Source organism: Lynx canadensis, chromosome A2, assembly GCF_007474595.2.
Source record: "Lynx canadensis isolate LIC74 chromosome A2, mLynCan4.pri.v2, whole genome shotgun sequence".
Classification (NCBI taxonomy): domain Eukaryota; kingdom Metazoa; phylum Chordata; class Mammalia; order Carnivora; family Felidae; genus Lynx; species Lynx canadensis.
The window spans coordinates 37,176,464-37,194,988 of NC_044304.2; the positions used below are offsets into that span (position 1 = coordinate 37,176,464).

The 18,525-nt window shown below is 41.1% G+C and overlaps 1 protein-coding gene across 5 annotated transcripts in view; it reads left to right on the forward strand.

Moving 5' to 3' along the window:
* Positions 1-18,525, forward strand: part of MITF (melanocyte inducing transcription factor) — a 225,472-nt gene that overhangs the window by 187,257 nt on the left and 19,690 nt on the right. For all 5 annotated transcript variants that reach the window (XM_030307225.2, XM_030307227.2, XM_030307228.2 and 2 more), the window contains exons 3-6: positions 3,820-4,047; positions 5,110-5,193; positions 7,374-7,469; positions 16,248-16,365. In XM_030307225.2, coding sequence (XP_030163085.1) covers positions 3,820-4,047; positions 5,110-5,193; positions 7,374-7,469; positions 16,248-16,365 — 526 coding nt within the window. The remainder of the gene's footprint in view (positions 1-3,819; positions 4,048-5,109; positions 5,194-7,373; positions 7,470-16,247; positions 16,366-18,525) is intronic.

Consider the following 18,525-nt stretch of genomic DNA (forward strand, 5'->3'; position numbering starts at 1 on the left):
GGAGCTATGATTTAGGATGGTTTTATTTATATGGCTTTTAAAATTGTCACAGGACTTTAGAACCTCATAATATTGCTGTGAGAAGGTTCGAGGGTTCAGGTACTCGTGAACCTGTGTTCTAGATCAGCAGGTACCTGTGTTCTAGATCAGCAGGTCTCAAAGTTAATCAGAGAGCCCTGGGGGACTCCAGGACCCTTGTAGTGATTTTGCCAGGTCACAACTACTGTCTTCATAATACTAGATTATTTTCCTTTTTTTTATGCCCCTCTTGCGATTTTACAGAAGAGTTTTACAAAAGCTTCGTGAGTGTTAAAATGTCATTGTTCTGAAGACCAGTGGAATGTATGGCAGCGTGTCGTCTTGCGTTTTAAGATTTTTTTGCTTTAATTCCTAATATGGTAAGCACCGATAGCTAGGACTCACATAAATACTCCCGATTAGAACGGTTTGAAACAGTCTTAAGACAAAAAACGTTTGAGAACTGCAATGTTTCAGCTATGTTGCTAAGCCCATCAGACGTGTGTGTTCATTTAATGCGGAAATACCTGTATCATGCAGGCTCTGTTGTCATCCCTATTGAGCACGTGGGGAGACGAGAGCCTGGAAACGTTCATGACTTGCAGAGGGTCATCTAAACAGTTAAGTTGCAAAGCCACAATTCGAATGCAGGTTTCGAATTCTTAACTGTGCTGCTCGGCATGCTGTCTCTCAGGGAAGCACAAGGAAATGCCTGCATTTCGACAGTAACTTGTCCTCAGAACCTAGGCCACCCCCAGGGAATGTAGATAGGAAGATTATCCTTAAGGGTGGTGTGAGGCAGAGACCACATTCTAGTGGCTTCTGGACTGAGTCCAGCCCACAGATGTGTTTAACTTGTCTTATGCAGTGTGAAAGTCAAACAACTGGATGTCAGTTTTTTAATCTGGGAGATTTAACTTCAAAAAGAAGTGTACATTGCCTAGCTACATCTCAGAATTGGAAGATCTCCACTGGATTGATATACCCATGTGGCCACCGTCAACCACGTTTCATGTCAGCCATTCCTTTTAGATGAGACGTGTGTGTTCCAGTTAGGCACAGACCTCACTACTCCCTATTAACCCTAGAGCTCATGTTCCTCATTTATGTTACCTGTTTCCAGTGTTTGGAGACAGCTCGAGATGTTCTGCTTCCTGCATAGTGTGTATAGCTAGTCTGTTCTCAACTTATTTGGAAACTAAAATGACGCTGACCGTGAAGGGACAGAGTACATTCAACTCCGATCACCTCAACCTGGGTATTAGGAAAGAGCTTAGTGGCAGTGCCGAATAGAGAGCAGGTCGCTTCCTTTCTTACTAAAGCATAAAATTCTAATTCATTAAAGAATAAGGATCTGCCAGTGAATTAACATTTATTTTTAAATGTGTAGCCCTTTCTTTGTCTAAGTGTAATAGTGAAATAAGCACATTACACGCATTGCCCTCATTTTATGTTTATTTTAGTAATGTCTGTTGTCCTCATCATTATCGTGTCTGGACCCTTTCATAAACTTAAAATGTCTCTGTGAACCTCTATGTGCATGTTAGATCAGTCATTTGAAAACTCTCTGAGATTGTCAACGTAAAGAACTTCCATTTTCCTGGGCATTTGGACAGCATTATTGAATTTCAAATTTTTATGCTTTAAATATCTCCCCATTTCAGCAGTTGATATTAACCATTTATCACAATTTTTAGGTATTTGTTTCTTTGCCTTTTTCTTCTTTTGTCTCACCCCAGACTACAAGCTTCATGAAGCTGGCAGTCAGATCTATTTGTTCGCAACGTATATTCCGTGTCTCACACGGCGTTTAGCACATAATAACAGTAAATAATGGAGCAAATAAATGAGTAAAGATATAAGTACATCGGTCATGTATATGGTAACTCTTACTCTTCTCTATCCCTAAGAGTTATAATAAGAGTTTTGCCAAACACTTTCATGCTTCCCACCTTGGTGAAATTGGGGAGAAGTTTATTTCTTACTCTTCACGTAAATATACATCCAGCCCCGTGTGTGTGTATGTTTTTCCTGTTCTGCTTAGGGTAGTTTCCCTTCTTCCTGATTTTAAAGTCAGTAGGAGAGTTACATATCCATGCAACTAAGAATAAGATGCACACTGAGACTAGGATATAGGATGAGGCCATTGAACTTGAAAGTGCAGCACAGAGACTCCTCCAGAGACGCTCTTCCTGCAATTGCCAGTTAGAGAGTTATGTGGCCATTAGAAAGTCTCTTGTGTAATAGTAGCTTTTAGGCAGTGTCTTCTCCAAAGGGGGCATCTAGCTCTTAACCTATTGCTGAAAGAGAAATACCATTGTCTATTAATACTACTGGAACTAAAGATGAATAGTGAATCGGCCTTGATCTGACAGTGAGTTTGACTTTGATAGCTCATCACTTAAAAGGTTCTTTTATATTTATGAAAAAGCATGACGTCAAGCCAGGGGGAAAAATTGATATAAATATTGAAGACCAAGCTCGTTGAGCTTCCAAAAAAAAAAAAAAAAGAAAGAAAAGAAAAGAAAAGAAAAAAAAAAAAGCCCCTTGTGTGAATGGGTTTTTTTTTTTTTTACACGCATAACTAATTAGCTTAGGTTATTATAAGCAGGGCTGCTGTGATAAAGTTTCCGGTGGTGTCTCGGGATACCTTGTTTATAGTGCCTTCTCTATGCCAGTCAGTCTTCGAATCGGCATTACAGAAAGTAGAGGGAGTGAATAGTCTACCGTTTCTCGTTGGATTGGGGCCACCTAAAGCGTTGTTATGCTGGAAATGCTAGAATATAATCACTATCAGGTGAGCTTTACTCTTATTCATATTCAGTGTCTGAAATGCAGTGCAATAAATTGAGTAATTCACCTTTTCATTTTATTGTACTCTTTCCAATAAGTGCAAGTCTGCTAGTTTAATGCTATTTACTGCTTGTTACTATAAGAAGTAATTCAGTGTGGTTTTGAACAAAGTAAATATTAGTAGGGTTTTTTTTTTTTCCCCCTAGTGCCTGGCTGTGCTCTCTCTATCAGCTCCTGTTCGGAGCTCATAAGATCAAATTGTATTTATCAAGGAAAAAGTAACTTTAAATTGACTATCACTGATTTTTTTTAAGCCATTTTTAATCCTGTATTGTTTATAAGAAAGGAGAAAAAATATCCTGGTGCCTTAATAGCCATGCCTTTAAAAACACATACATGTAAGTGTGAGGTGTTTGAAAGAAACTGCTTAATGTTGAGTTCAAGATCTTAATTAAAATGTTGAATAATCATGTCCAAATGAAAGTGGGAGGAATTAATCTACAACTAGTTGATTTAATCATCAGAATGTTTCTGTTTATTTTCTACAACCGTTTTACAGCTGGTTCTTAAGGAGGTTTTTGTTGTTGTTTTTAAACAGAAAGCTGTTCTCTTTGCCAAGGAAAGTAAAATAAATTGTTATGCTCCTTTTTCTGTATTGTTTTGATCTCAGTAAGCCCTTCCAGTTGTGTTGGGAAAAGTTTTGCCCTACAGATGGTTGCAAATTTTAAATTCTTAGACATGAGCAGAAGGGCACAAGGTTTCCAAGAGATGTGCAGCTAATTAGCAGGGAAATAAAACAGGGCAAAGTATTACCCCAAATCCTGAGAGTTAGACTTTAAACTTCAGTAATATCAAAATCCATTAGCACAGTGCCTGGTACATAAACAGGGGCTTAATAATTTATTCTGTTGGTGGACTGGCCAGTCTCATGTTTGTGCCTGAGAAAAGAGCAGACCGAAACTCACGAATAACGGCGCTGTCTTCTCTTCCCTCCGTGGCTATGTTCAGGTGCAGACCCACCTCGAAAACCCCACCAAGTACCACATACAGCAAGCCCAAAGGCAGCAGGTAAAGCAGTACCTTTCTACCACTTTAGCAAATAAACATGCCAACCAAGTCCTGAGCTTGCCATGTCCAAACCAGCCTGGCGATCATGTCATGCCACCAGTGCCGGGGAGCAGCGCACCCAACAGCCCCATGGCTATGCTCACACTTAACTCCAACTGTGAAAAAGAGGTAATTCATGTCTCCTCCCCTCTCCTGTCTTCTTACACTAAATGAATGTCTGTTGGATATTATTCCCACACTTGACTGTGGACTCTCTAGTCTGTCTGCGGGGCCACACGCGCTGGCCTTTGTCCCAGTTTCTGCTACGTGGCTGCCGCTCTCCGGCTTCTTTCTCACCATCACCGGGTTATTGGGTTATGGCTCAGGACGGGACACCTGGCCGCTCCCGAGTGGGACGTGGAGGTGAGGACACTTTCTCTCCCACCCTGTTTCCGCTCTGTTAGCTGAGCGCTCTCTTCTCTTCAATGCCTTTCCATTTACAAAGCAGTGAAAATGCAGAGAGAGGAGAAGGCAAGGTGGAGAAGGAAAAACAAAAATAGAAAAGGTGTGGGACAGGCGGTTTAGAAGTTCCGCTTGTTGTGAATGCCTGGAATAGTATTTTTATTTCTCCCTGAGTTGAAGAGGAAAAAAAAAAAAGCACAGAATGTGCGTGGATGGATTTGAATAATGTAGCACATGAGAATTTAACAGAGAAGCAAAGGTTTAATTGCTAGATAAATTCCGTTTCATAATAAGATTGCCGCTGCCGTGAAATCTGCTTTTGTAAAGGCTGGATTGGAGACAAGATTCAAAACACACCTCAAACTAATTGTTGCATCAAAATTTGAAGCATAAAAATACCTGAGAGGAGAGTTGTGATTCAATGCCTGTTATTTCCAAATTACGAGATGGTAAGCCTCATTTTAATGGAGTTTTACAGTACTCTGAAATGTTCATGTGATTTCAGAGGTGACTTTTCTGAAGTTTTTGTATTCTAGTTTCTAGAGGGACTCAGTCTTTTTTCCCCTGGGCCCAAACCAACTGTCTTATTTTTCTCTGTCCATATTTGTCATCTATCAAGCTGATTTGATGGAAGTTCTTTGTGCACTATTTTATTTCTTGGTCACTTTTACTTTGTTTGAAAGCTTATTAGTTCATCTTGTTGCTGCACCATCAGCCTCGTGTGAACATGTCATTGAAAAGTCATTTGCAAATCCAAGTCATGGGCTGATTTTGCTTGTGTTTTTACAGGGATTTTATAAGTTTGAAGAGCAAAACAGGGCGGAAAGCGAATGCCCAACTATGAACACACATTCACGAGCGTCATGCATGCAGGTACTGAATGACTCGGCAGCCCAAGGATGTGACACTTTGTAATGAGAATCTATATTTGTGGCTCATCACGCCTTCCTGATGACTTCAGGGTTTTTTTCCCCTCATTGATTTTTTTTTTTTTTTTAAACGGAGAAAGCTATGAGCAAGGCCATTTTCCTCATTGTGGCGCATGATTAAATAACTAAATGAAATTAAACTTAAAATACATTTTCCCTAAGTTGCTTTAAGTGATTAAAAAGTGCTTGAAATCCATAAATTGTGAGACATAAAATGTAAAATGCTGTACTCATTTAGGTACTGTCATCAATGTGTTACACAAATTTGTAGGATATCAACTTCAATAGGCTATTAGTAAAACCAAGCTATGCGTGTTTGTGTGTGTGTGTGTGTGAGAGAGAGGGAGAAAGGTCTACATATTGTTTTACAAAATGGACTCTCATGAAACATGCATTTGAAATTTATTAGTTTAATAATATTTCATGGATTTTTTGCAAGTGATTAGAGATTCTTCTGTGACATCCTGTTTAATAGATGTATAAATAACACCACAAACATTTATTAACATATTTATATATTTTACAATGTGTGTATAGATATATGAGAGAAAGAAGAATAAGCAATGAAAAATTCTTTACTTTTCTGTATTTCCAATTATTAACTTGCTTTAGTGTTTTTTAAATCAGAAAAAGAAACGATTTAAAAAATTCTATCTATTCTATTTTATTAAAAATAAAAATTCTATTTATTGCATCAATAAAACCCACTAATTTTATTTCCCTAAAAATTTACAAGGAGAGGTTGTGCATAAGTCCCCTGGCCCATTTGACTGTTCGACTCAATTAGAAAATCATCCCGTAGAAGCAAACAAACCTAACTGGTCAATCTAGAAATGAAACTAAACAAACAATGTGCTGGACCTTATTCAACCCGCAATTATCGTTGTCAGAGGTCACTTAATAACTCTCATTTTTTGGGTGTTTACTATATCCATGGCACTCTGAGCCACTTTTTATGCTTTATCCTGAGATCTCACAAGAATCCAATAAGACAAGGAGTATTATTAACCCCATTTTCCAGATCGGCCTGTTGAGGCCTTTAAAAATTGAGGGCGTTGCCCTTACTACAGAAAGTGGGAGAATGAGGATTCCAACAAGCCTTGTGACATTGGGGCCTGTCCCCTTTCATTGGAAATGACAAAAAGACATGAAGAGCATTCCTCTGAGCTCTGAGACCTCACTGTGTACTTGCGAAGCATTATTGAGATTCAAGCCTGAGTGCATGCTCGCAGACACACAGGCACATACCCAGCTCAAATACATAAGGTGTTTACAACGAAATGTTCTCACAGCCTTGTCTTTGCAACTGCTGCAAGGCACATGTAATCACTGTTGTTTATTATCATAACTGATGTTTTGGTACTTGAGGAATAAAATTGATCTAGAGGGACTGTCAGCTCCACCACTGTAATGATAACCCCGTCCTGGTGTACTCCTGGGGGAGCCCCGTGCACATTGGCAGCCGCACAAGGAGACGCTTAGTTTATATAAGTCACTGTAAAGATCGGTGCAGGGTTTGCCAGTAGCCTGAGAGCCACAGTGCCCCCCCCACACAAGTCCGTAGGAGAGCAAAGGTCTGAGTGACCGCCCGTGTTTTCTTACTTCAAGGAGGGTCTACAAAGGCTATGGGGTATAGTCCTTAGAGAAAAAAAGGAAATCGCAGCTGTCTTTGAAGATGAGGTTTCCCAGTCCAGCTTTCCTGTCTAGGAGTGGCAGTTGAACATAGCGCTTGAGAGAATGGGTTCAAGTTGTGGCTCGAACTCTTCTTCTTTGGGCAAGGTGCTTCTCCTTCATCTCACCTGGAGAATGGATATACTCACAGCCCCTACCCTGTTGGGGCTACTGTGAGGGGGAAATGATTGAACCTGTCCAAAGTCCTGAGCCCGGTGCCTGGCACCTAGTAATCCCTCACTAAGCACTGGTTACCGATGTCATCCTTATCACTGGTTAGTGTCAGTGACCTTCAGTGATGTTCCTGTTTGGCAGGAAGGTATGGTAACTTAGAAATGTAAGTGAAGCGCATTCAGTGTTGAGGGTAAGAAGAGAATCATGGATCTCTCTTTGGGTTGCTTTGTACAGTTTTTGCTTATATTTGTCTCTTCCATTGCCCTTTTATTCCTACAGATGGATGATGTAATTGATGACATCATTAGCCTAGAATCAAGTTATAATGAAGAAATCCTGGGCTTGATGGATCCTGCTTTGCAGATGGCAAATACGGTATTGATGACTTTTTTTTTTTTTAAAGAATATCTTGAGTTATTTCCAGTGTTCTCTCCTTTTTTCCTGAGCTTTTAGTTTATGTCTGCAAGTGGCTGATTGAGAAACTTATTAATACTAAACCAAGGAATTGTCTCAGGATCACAAATCAGTGACTTTGACATCAGAAATTAAGAATTTCTCGTGGGTTTATCAGTAACCCCATGATAAAGCTCCACGTTCCCTGGCGTCCAAGTCCACTGTCACTAGGACAACAGGCTTCCCCCGGACATCTAGTGACCAACATAGTGCCCGCTGCCAGGGGCAATACTATGGAGTACACTATTTACAGTGGCATTCTCCTTGGCATGACAAATGAATGCACCTTTTAAAGTAAAAGGTGGTACCTTTCTATTCACAGATGATAGACTGACGTTTGAGTTACCTTTCTTCATCTAAATCTATTCAATTTTAGTTAATAAAGCAGTGGTGTATTAAATTTCCTTCTCTCTATAATTTGGAGCCTTGCCTGTATTGTTTTTTTTTTTTTTCACTCCTTAGAGTGGTGGTTTATCTTACCACTTAGCCAAAGCTTTACTGTAGGTCTTATTTAGTCCTTGTACTAATTCTGTGACTCTAGTCCTTGCAGTAATTCTGTGAGTCAAGTTGGGGTAGTATCATTACCCTCGTTTTTAGGATTAGGAAAGGTTCTCTGGTCTTGCACAGATTTACATAGCTTGAGTGTGTCAGAGACAAGACTCTTCAATTGGCTTTGGAATGCTTTGTCCAATCTTATTCTGTTTTCTCTAAGATTAATGCCACGGGGCTATCATATTCTTGAATAACCTATATTTGAAAGGCTAATTTCCATAGGAGAGAGGGATATGAGAGGAGTTCTTCTCTGATGGGTACAGAGTTTGGGATTTGTAAGATGAAGAAGTCCTCGAGATCTGTTTCACAATGATGTGAATAGACTTAGCGTTCCTGGGCTGTACACTTCAAAATGGGTAAGATGCTAAATTTTATGTTATAGGAATTTTTACCACAATAGAAAATCTTTTTAGAGCATAAGTTCCTATAAATAAATCCCCATGGCCAGGGAATATGATAGCCCTTGCTTATTTACACCAAAATAGTTTACTGTAGTACACTCAAGTTTTATAGGTAGCATTTTCTTTTCTTTTCCATCTTGTTTCACTTCTTTCAGTTCACTTACCTGAAGTCCTGAAGGGTGACAACCCCCCTTGAAACCCCAAAGTCTTTTCTAGGATCCTCAGTCTTTGTCAACTTCCTCCCCATTTAAACTCACCCCCCCCGCCCCGTTTTTGAAAGATCTGGATGTTCTGCCATCTTGACAGATGTTTCCATGCCACAGTCTCCCCACCCTCTTGGAGCGCTTAGTTGGCATCAGTCGGAACCCTTCTGCTTCCAACTTTGTGCCTCTTGTGAGGAGGGCTACCCTTGTCAGCAGTCGAAATCCTGGGATGAATGTGAGCAAAACATTTGGGAGAGCTTGCACTGTGGAATGTATAAATATACTCGGAAACATGGGTATGTTTACAATGTTTCCAATGCCCTGGCTGCAATTATTAGCAATGGCCCAATCAGCCCAAAGGAACTTTGCTTGATGAAGGTGGTCATTTTGCCAGTGGTGTCGAGTGGTATCCGGGTGCACTCAGGAAGACTATAAACTTAATATGATTTTTTTTATAAATCATTTAAAATTTTTTCTCCAATAATGAGGACCTTTGAAGTCATCTGAACCAACCGAGTACTCTGTGCATTAGCCTTCCCTTATATATCTTCCGTTTCCCCCGCATACACACATAGAATCAGTCATGCATCTTCTTTTTTTTCTATTTTTTTTTTAATTTTTTTTTTTAACGTTTATTTATTTTTGGGACAGAGAGAGACAGAGCATGAACGGGGAGGGGCAGAGAGAGAGGGAGACACAGAATCTGAAACAGGCTCCAGGCTCTGAGCCGTCAGCCCAGAGCCTGACGCAGGGCTCGAACTCACGGACCGCGAGATCGTGACCTGGCTGAAGTCGGACGCTTAACCGACTGCGCCACCCAGGCGCCCCAGTCATGCATCTTCTTGAAAGCCTCTAAAGGAGGATATGCACTAGCTCACAAGACAAACAGGAAAACACAATGGTTAAGAGTTGGGGATTTGTGCTCATATCTGGGTTCCTATCCAAAGCCTTCCATTTCCTCTGTCATCTTGCGTGTTACGTAGCTTCCTGAAGTCCTGCATTTATCCATCTGTAAAATCAGACTGATAATTGTACCTGCCTCACATGGTCATCTCATAAAGTATGTGTAGCATTCAGCATTGGAAACAAGTTGTACTTAACAACTTCGAAATTATTAAGTAATTTTTTATACTATCAAGTAATTTTGATAGTATTTTGTTCAGGTGATATTCCTTGAGCATCTATAATGTGTCTAGTTCTATTTTAAAATAACATCATACTTAATAATTATAATTCAGATGTTACAATGAGTTTCTGTATGAATTCTAGACATGGGTCCTAGTTTGCCTCATGGAGAACTTGTCCTCAGAACAATCCTTCTTCTTCTTCTTTTTTTAATGTATTGTGTTTTTTTTTAATGTTTGTTTATTTTTGAGAGAGAGAAAGAGACAGAGTTTGAGCAGGGGAGGGGGAGAGAGAGTGGGAGACACAAAATCCGAAGCAGGCTTCAGGCTCTGAGCTGTCAGCGCAGAGCCTGACGTGGGGCTCAAAACCACAAACATGAGCCGGAGTTGGAAGCTTTACCAACTGAGCCACCCAGGTGCCCCCTCATGACAAACCTTTTGAAGACAGTTTTCAAGACCCCCATTTGCTTCTCTCCTTTATTTTTTTTAATGCTTATTCTTAGAAAGAGAGAGGGAGAGAGAGAGAGAGACAGCATGAGCAGGGGAGGGGCAGAGAGAGGGAGACAGAATCCGAAGCAGGCTCCAGGCTCTGAGCTGTCAGCACAGAGCCCAACGTGGGGCTCGAACTCACAAGAGATCATGACCTGGCCGAAGTTGGATACTGAACCAACTAAGCCACCCAGGTGCCCCTGCTTCTCTCCTTTAGACTGAATACCCATGTCTCCTCAGTCATTCTACATTAGAATGGAAACCTTATTTCTTGATTATCTGATTGCTCCTAAGCTAACTTTATGATTGAATTAGCATTTACTGAATACCTACTGTGTCACCAGCCCTGAGTGAAGTGCTGTGGATGAAGATGAGTGAGGTTTCCTACCTCTGCTCATAGAGCTTCCCAGCCTGGAAAGAGGAGACTGCGTCAGACCTTGAATAGAGGAGGGTAGTTCGGGAGCAGAGGCGCAATCTCAGAGGAGCTCCTGGGTGCGAAAGATGCCCTGGGCAGCGTTGAATTAATTCCCAGCCAGGGCAGGAGTCACCTGTAGCACCCTCAGATGCCGCTTACTATCCAGGCATTCGTTACTTTTCTATATTTGCACGCTGAAAAAGTCTAAAGGTAACCCCAGCAGAACCAGACCATGACCAAAGCGGTCCAGCATTTTGCTATTAGTGGAGACCCTATAATATAGAGATTAGGAACTCAGATCATGAGCCAGACAGCTGAATTGAGTGCATACTCTTGAGTGAGTTATTTGACCTCTCTGACTCACTTTCTTTGTCTGGAAAATGGGAATAATAATAATAAGAGCATCTAAGACAATAGAATTCATATGAAATGTCAAGAGCTAATCCACAAAAAGCATTTAGAAGAGTCTTGATTCTGATACGCACTTACTAAATGTTGTTCCTAGTTCTTATTCTTGATAAACTTGGGCTTGGGTTGTCAAAAGAAACAACAAAGCTACCACACGTCACTCACATTTTAATTTTTCCCCGACAGTAGAGTTTAAACTTCACGTTCTTTATGTTAGGCATTTCTTTTCCGTTTATTTGATTCTTTGATATGCGTTATTTCAAGTTAACTTCTTGAAAAAAAAAAAAAAAGTAAAGTGGAAGGAACACTTAGAGAGGAAACTATCCTAAGGGAATTGGAGTCTAGAAATAACTATTCTAAGAGCACAAGGGCCCTCTTGTACCATTACAAACAAAGAATAAAAGTCCCAGTTTACTTGTGCTCACAGTGCTCAATTGAGATTCAGAGAAGGGGAACACCCAGAAAGAAAAAAATAATAATATTTTACAATGATCATTTACTTGGAAAAATATTCATTTTGGTGGAGCAGAACATTGAAGAACACAATTCAGGCCAAGTTTGGGGCACAGACCCATAGGCATTCACCCCCTCTTTATTTGTCCCTATCAGACTGTGGCTTCGATCTGGACATTGTACACTTCTATGCTGGAAGTGAAATTTTTTTTTTGTTTAATTTTTTTAATGTTTATTTTTGAGAGAGAGGGAGAAAGACAGAGCATGAGCGGGGGAGGGGCAGAGAGAGAGGGAGGCACAGAATCCGAAGCAGGCTCCAGGCTCTGAGCTGTCAGCACAGAGCCCGACGCAGGGCTCGAACTCACGAGCCATGAGATCATGACCTGAGCCGAAGTCGGATGCGTAACCGACTGAGCCCCCCAGGCGCCCCCGCACTATCCATGTTAACAGAAGATGCCTCTTCCTCTTCCTTAGCTTCAAAGATATATTTTGCCCTAATTATAATGTTGCTATGTTTATGGGGCAGTTTTTCTAACCCAGAAGGGGAACCACAGAATCCTTTCTTAAATATGCATGGCCAATTTGTAATTAGAAAGCCATGTTTATTTTTGTATTTATTTAAAAAAAATTAAAAAAAATTTTTTAGTGTTTTATTTATTTCTGATACAGAGAGAGACAGAGCATGAGCAGGGGAGGGGTAGAGAGAGAGGGAGATACAGAATCCGAAGCAGGTTCCAGGCTCTGAGCTGTCAGCACAGAGCCTGACGCAGGGCTTGAGCTCACAGACTGTGAGATCATGACCTGAGCTGAAGTCGGATGCTTAACCGACTGAGTCACCCAGGCACCCCTAAAATTTTTTTTTTAATGTCACTTATTTTTGAGAGAAAGAGAGACAGAGCACGAGCAAGGGAGGGGCAGAGAGAGGGGAACACCCAGAATCTGAAGCAGGCTCCAGGCTCTCAGCTGTCAGCACAGAGCCTGACGTGGGGTGCAAACCCACAAACTGGAAGATCATGACCTGAGCCGAAGTTGTATGCTTAACTGACCAACCAGGCACCCCAGAATGATGTGTAATCAACCTTCCACTTAGTAGTCTCAACGAATGACAGCCATTAACACACACAACATAAGGCACCATTTAGGGGCGGAGTCTCTCAGCTTCAGCCCCACTAACATTCGAGATGGATAATTCTTTGTTATGAGGCTGTCCTGCTCATTGCAGGATGTTTTTAGCAGCATCCCCAGTCTCCACCCATTAGATGCCAGTGGTACCCTCCACTCCCGCCAGTTGTCACACCCCAAAATGACTCTAGAAGTTGACAGATCCCCTCGGAGAAGGGGAGGGGGGTCCCCAATGGAGAAGCCTCGATTGAACACTGAGCCGTTAATACAGCCCTGTAGTTCCCTTGATTCCTATATTTAGATTTGCACTGCAGCCTGGCAAAATTGGTACAGTGGTTGACAGGCTGCATAGTAATTAACATGGCGTATGTGGTGTCATTGATCCAAGTTTAGAGCGGGTTGGGAATACAGTACTTTGTAGAAAATCATAATGTTACCAAACCTGGCAGTGTACTGATCACTTAAATACAGTGTTTCACCCCCTGTTACCTCTAATTGTTACACAACCCTGTGAGATGGGTGATGTGATCACCACTCTTCAGAGGTGGCACCATGCCTCAGAGAGGTTAATATCACACAGCAGGTCAGTAACACAGGCAGGTTTTAAGCTAGTTCTCTGGCTCCTAAGCCCACCTGTGAATGGCTGCACTACTAATGCGTAAATTTGAGCATCCATACTTGGCTAGTGAGCAACTAGGTTTTTATTTGCTTAGATCCAGCTGGAGATGACTTGAAAATTGCACTTTCTAATTGGTTTATCAGCAGGTTGACACTACCCCTCCCCCAATACTGTTATTAATATAGTATACGAACCTCCTACCACAAAGCTCTGTTCACACATAGCTAGCCCCATGGTTCTTCTGCCATAAAAGCCGTTAAGATGACATCCACAGAGTGCCTTTCTAGTTCTGTACCTGGCCCAGAGTAGGACCCCACCCAAAAAACTGTCCCCAGCAAACTATTCCGGCAAGGTACATGCTGCCAGCTCCTGTTCGGCAAGTGTTGGAAAAGCAGCTAGAGCAGGAAATCTTGCAGAGAAGTAGGTGGACACTTATGAGCCGTTCTGGGGACTGGAAGTAATGATGGTCTGACCTCAGTGGAGTACCCGATAAGGCGTCTTGTTCTAGAGATTTTGATTCATCTCCCTTCTTGGCGGGCCCCACTGTCACTCCCTGCCATTCACGGCAATCTTTTCTGGAGTTTTCAGCTCCCTCCCAATCCATTGCTCTCTGGGGGTCCCCAGTCTTGCTCTCTTTCTCCCCACCGCCATCCTGCATGTCTCTCCATCTGTCTGTCCACCTCTCTCCCCGTATGCACATGTGTCTCTCTCTTCCTGTTTCCACCCCTACTCTGAGTCTTTGTCTCTGTCTCATTCCCAATTTTTGTTTCTTTTGCTCCATGTCTGTCTGTCTCTGTCTCCCTCCCTCCCTCCCTCCCTTTCATGTGGGTCTGCATTTATTTGGTATATGTACACACATTTTCCTTTAGAATATGTTTAGAAATATGTTCTTGTCCTGGAAAAGCTTATAATCAGATATCTATTCACTGTAAGTCCTTTGGTGACTTAAAGGTTTTTTTTTTTTTTAAAGCTCTCTATGTATGTCTTGTCTATTAATTTTCCCTAACAAATCATCATCATCACACAATTGCCGTGTTGCTTACAGTTTGCATTTGAAAATATAATAGATATGATTTGTATTCTAGAGGAATGGAAATATATTTTTTTAGCTTGTTGCATTGAATTTTTAAAGCCACATTCTTAGTTTATTAATACTCAGTAGTTCTTCAAAAATCTGAAACTCTGGAAAGATAGGAGGAATCCAGAGGGGTTATGAGATGTCATAGCAGCTTTAGAAGTTTTGATGCTCTAACTGTTTACAGTGCTGTGCTGAGAGATTTGCACCCCTTTCCTTCTGGTGTCTTAAGTTGGACAAGAGTACGACTGAGCACACACAGGAAGAGGACTGACCCTAAGAAGGGACCTACTTCAAATAAAACCACTTAGTAAAATGACAGCTAATAATCACAGTCACTTTTGATCAGGTTCTTAGCTAGAGGGGCTTGAATTGTGGTTCAAGGACATTTTAAGTTATCACAGCGCATTGTTTATATGAATCTGTATAATGGGATATATATAGTACATTTATATACATAACATACATCCTGCCTTCAAAAAGAAGCAAAAGACTGAGTGGAAAAGAGAGAGAGGTGTTCTGCTGATCTGTCTGTCCTCCCTGCCCTCAGGCCCCAGTCATATTAGAGCTGGTATCTTTGTTTACCTGCCAGAAAGTACAGGCCTCCCCCATCTCTTTCGTTTGGGGTTTAGTTCGGGGTTCATTTCATAGAGCACATACTTAGAAGCCATGGTGGATAGATGGTCGAAGGCTACCGATGAAGGGAAACACATTTCTATCTTTATTTTGTGAGATATTTTTATCTGTATGTTAGTAGCCACTGGAGAAAATGAAAGGTGAAATCTTCAATGTCATCTTTATTGGAGCCCCTTGGTCAGTAAACATTCATTTTTCTCAGACGTGGAGTAAAACTTAGAGTGTATAGTCAAAGACAGGAAGGGTTAAATGATCAATTTCTTACACGGTGTTAATAGTTTACAGGAAGTGTTTGAATTAAGCTGGGAATGGGGAGTTTCTGCAGTGGCAGAAGTGAGGTCACTTAACTGTGTCCCCAGAGTGATAGTTGAGAACTTTATTTCAGCCGGTGGGAAGAGGAAATGTCCGGGGCCCCTCTTGTGCCCAAAAACGGGCACATCAGACTCTTCCAGTGAACTCAGTACAGGAAAAGCAGCACTGGGGGCAGAAATAAGTTCACTACTTCAAATGATTCAACTCAGAACTGGAGAAAAACACTCTTAAGCTAGGTTGAGAAGGCTAAATACTTTCCTTTTTTTTTTTTTTTTTTTTAAGTGTATGTTTTGTTCTTTTATTAAAGTCAGTGGGCTCCCTCTTGTGGCTTTGCGAAAGATTTCACTCTCAAGGAAAATAGCTTTTCTTTAGCAATGAGGAAACCATTTCTTTGCCAATAGAGAACACTTCTCAGTGCTTTTCCGCTGCAAAACTGCTCTTTATAGTGAAGAGAGATAAAAAGGAGAGGGTCGGAAAAAATGACTTTGATGAAAAACGTGCTTTTGTGAAAAAGTCATGCCACACAGAACCCTGTTTTACGGTAATAGCCGACCTTTACTAAACATTTAGCATATGCCCCTGGATGTGCTAGATAGTGAGTTTGCCACATTATCCATTGTCTGCACGCTCAAAATGTACGTATAAGCTGGTAATATAGCCATCTTATGGGTAGGAGATTCCGCGTCCTTCCTTCTCTCAAAGGGAATGAGCTAAGGTGACCATGTCTCTGAGTGAGTGAAAAAGTGTAAACATGTCGTGCTTTCCTGTTTTAAAAAAATGACTTTTTGCATCCTACCGTTTCTTTTAAGTAAAGTCCGGAATCGATACGGGTTCTAGCTGAATGAGGAGCTTTTCAACAGTTTGTTTCTATCACTGTTTTTCTCTCTCTAGTTACCTGTCTCTGGAAATCTGATTGATCTTTATGGCAACCAAGGACTGCCACCCCCAGGCCTCACCATCAGCAACTCCTGTCCAGCCAACCTTCCCAACATAAAAAGGGAGCTCACAGGTAAATCCTGGCAAGAGTGCCTCTTACTGGGGATTTTCTGTTGATTTCCTGACAAACACGGTTCTCAAAATTGTGACCTCCAGACTCTTGCCAATTCGTAGACATACTTTTTTTTAGGTCTATGCGGTGGTGAAAACATTGAGCAATATTTTAAGGTGGAAGATTTATACTTGGAAATTTCCAGTATTTGAGGTACTGGGAATTGGGGCTGCTGTCACTCCATGGCATTGTTAGAACTCCATGACACCCCTCATTGTGTCTTTGGCTGCTGTCCTCTTTGGGCTGGGGGCACTAGGCAACATTTTTAATGATCAGATGTCTCTAACCCATCTGGTGTTTGTGCTAAGCCCCTAGAAGCATTTGCGTTTGAGAACCCTGGGCAGATATTTTGTTGGACATACATTCAAGCCCACAGTTGTCAGGATAGGGTAAGAATGAATTTCTTAACATCTTCAGATGCCTCCTGTTATTTTTGCTAAGTCACATGCAAAAGATTTATTACACGGAGTAAAAAAATAGATTATAAAACCGAGCAATGGGTATTGTTTGTTCCTTGGGCAAGTGTGAAATTACCTATTTCACCATTTTGTTTAACGCTTTAGGGAGAGCATTTGGCCATTAAAACATGACGAAACGACATTAGAACTGGCATTCTATCATGCTGAATTTTATGGCCCTCACCTTATCCCCCTTTTTCATGTTTGGTCCTTGCATCTTGCAGGATTACGTGAACACGCTGAAAATACGGAAAATATATTCGGTGCGAAAAATTCCTATTTGATCAAGGGTGTCTTTTTAAAAAAAATATTTCAGAAGACAGTGACAAGAGAAAGACATTTGGAAAAACAAACATTGATTTGTTTTAAAAGAGTAATTAATTGGGGCACCTGGGTGGCTTAGTCGGTTAAGTGTCCAACTTTGGCTCTGGTCATGATCTCGTGGTTCGTGACTTCAGGCCCCACATCAGCTATGTGCTGACAACTCAGAACCTGAAGCCTGCTTCGTATTCTTTGTCTCCCTCTCTCTCTGCCCCTCACCTACTCCTGCTCTGTCTCTCTCTACTATAAATAAACATTAATTTTTTTTAATAAAGGATAAAACTAATTAATATTAAAACTCATCGGAAGTCAACAAAAAAGTAGGAACCCTACCAGGAAGGAACAGTGTCATGAAATTCTTAGAAAATAATGCCGAGATCTATACTAAGTAATGATAAAATGTGGTTAGCGTGACATGAACAGAATTCTTACAACTTAAGTGCAAAGAGGGGTTTTGAATTATGTGTTTGCTTCTTCAAAAACAAAAGAAAACAACAGAGGCAACAGGTGGGAATGAGAGAAATAGGTAAGGGGTAGACGTTGATTTTTTAAAGAAAGTAAGCAGATATAATGAAGTATACACTTCCAGAATCACTTTCTATTATAGAAAATGACCATTCCAGGCAGGAAAAGGAGAAATAGACAGGAATTAGGGTTCTGAACACTGCTAGTTGGAGCAGGAGTATGATGTAGCCAAAAGCTTAGGCGTCAGTTCTGATCTACAGGGAAAAAATTATCTTTCTTAAGTCTGGTTTTTCCACCTGTGTTAGATTCTGGTCAGGAAGCAGAGACCACATGGTGATTTGAACAGTGGAGGTTTAAAATATAGAATTGTTAACCAAACACAGGCTAGCAGCTACTTAGGATGATATGTTAAAGAAGATCCTGAGGCTGCAGGGGGTATCCAGGCTTGAGAAAGAACCTCTCCCACCCCCACCCCCCAGGCCAAGAGTCCACCCCCTTGGGGGGATGTGGGTGAAGCTACCAGATGGTAGAGAAGTTCACCGGATTGCCTTGGCCAAAGCTGGTCCACAGTTAGTGGGTTGAAGTTGGAAGGCAGAAAACCATGGTGTGTGGCTGGCAAACTGAAAAAAAAGGCGGGGGGCGGGGGGGGGTGGTGGGTAGAAATAAAGCGAGAAAACAAAAAATAAGATAGTGAAGTGGAGGGTGTATGAATAAAAGCTGTCTGTAATGCTCATGTGAGAAACAAATAGAAAATCATTTGGATTGAACTTCCCAGTTGAAATAATTTTGCTTCTGAATTATTTATTTGTACATAATAATACATGCATAATACATACATACATACATACATACATACATACATACTTTAGTGGCTATG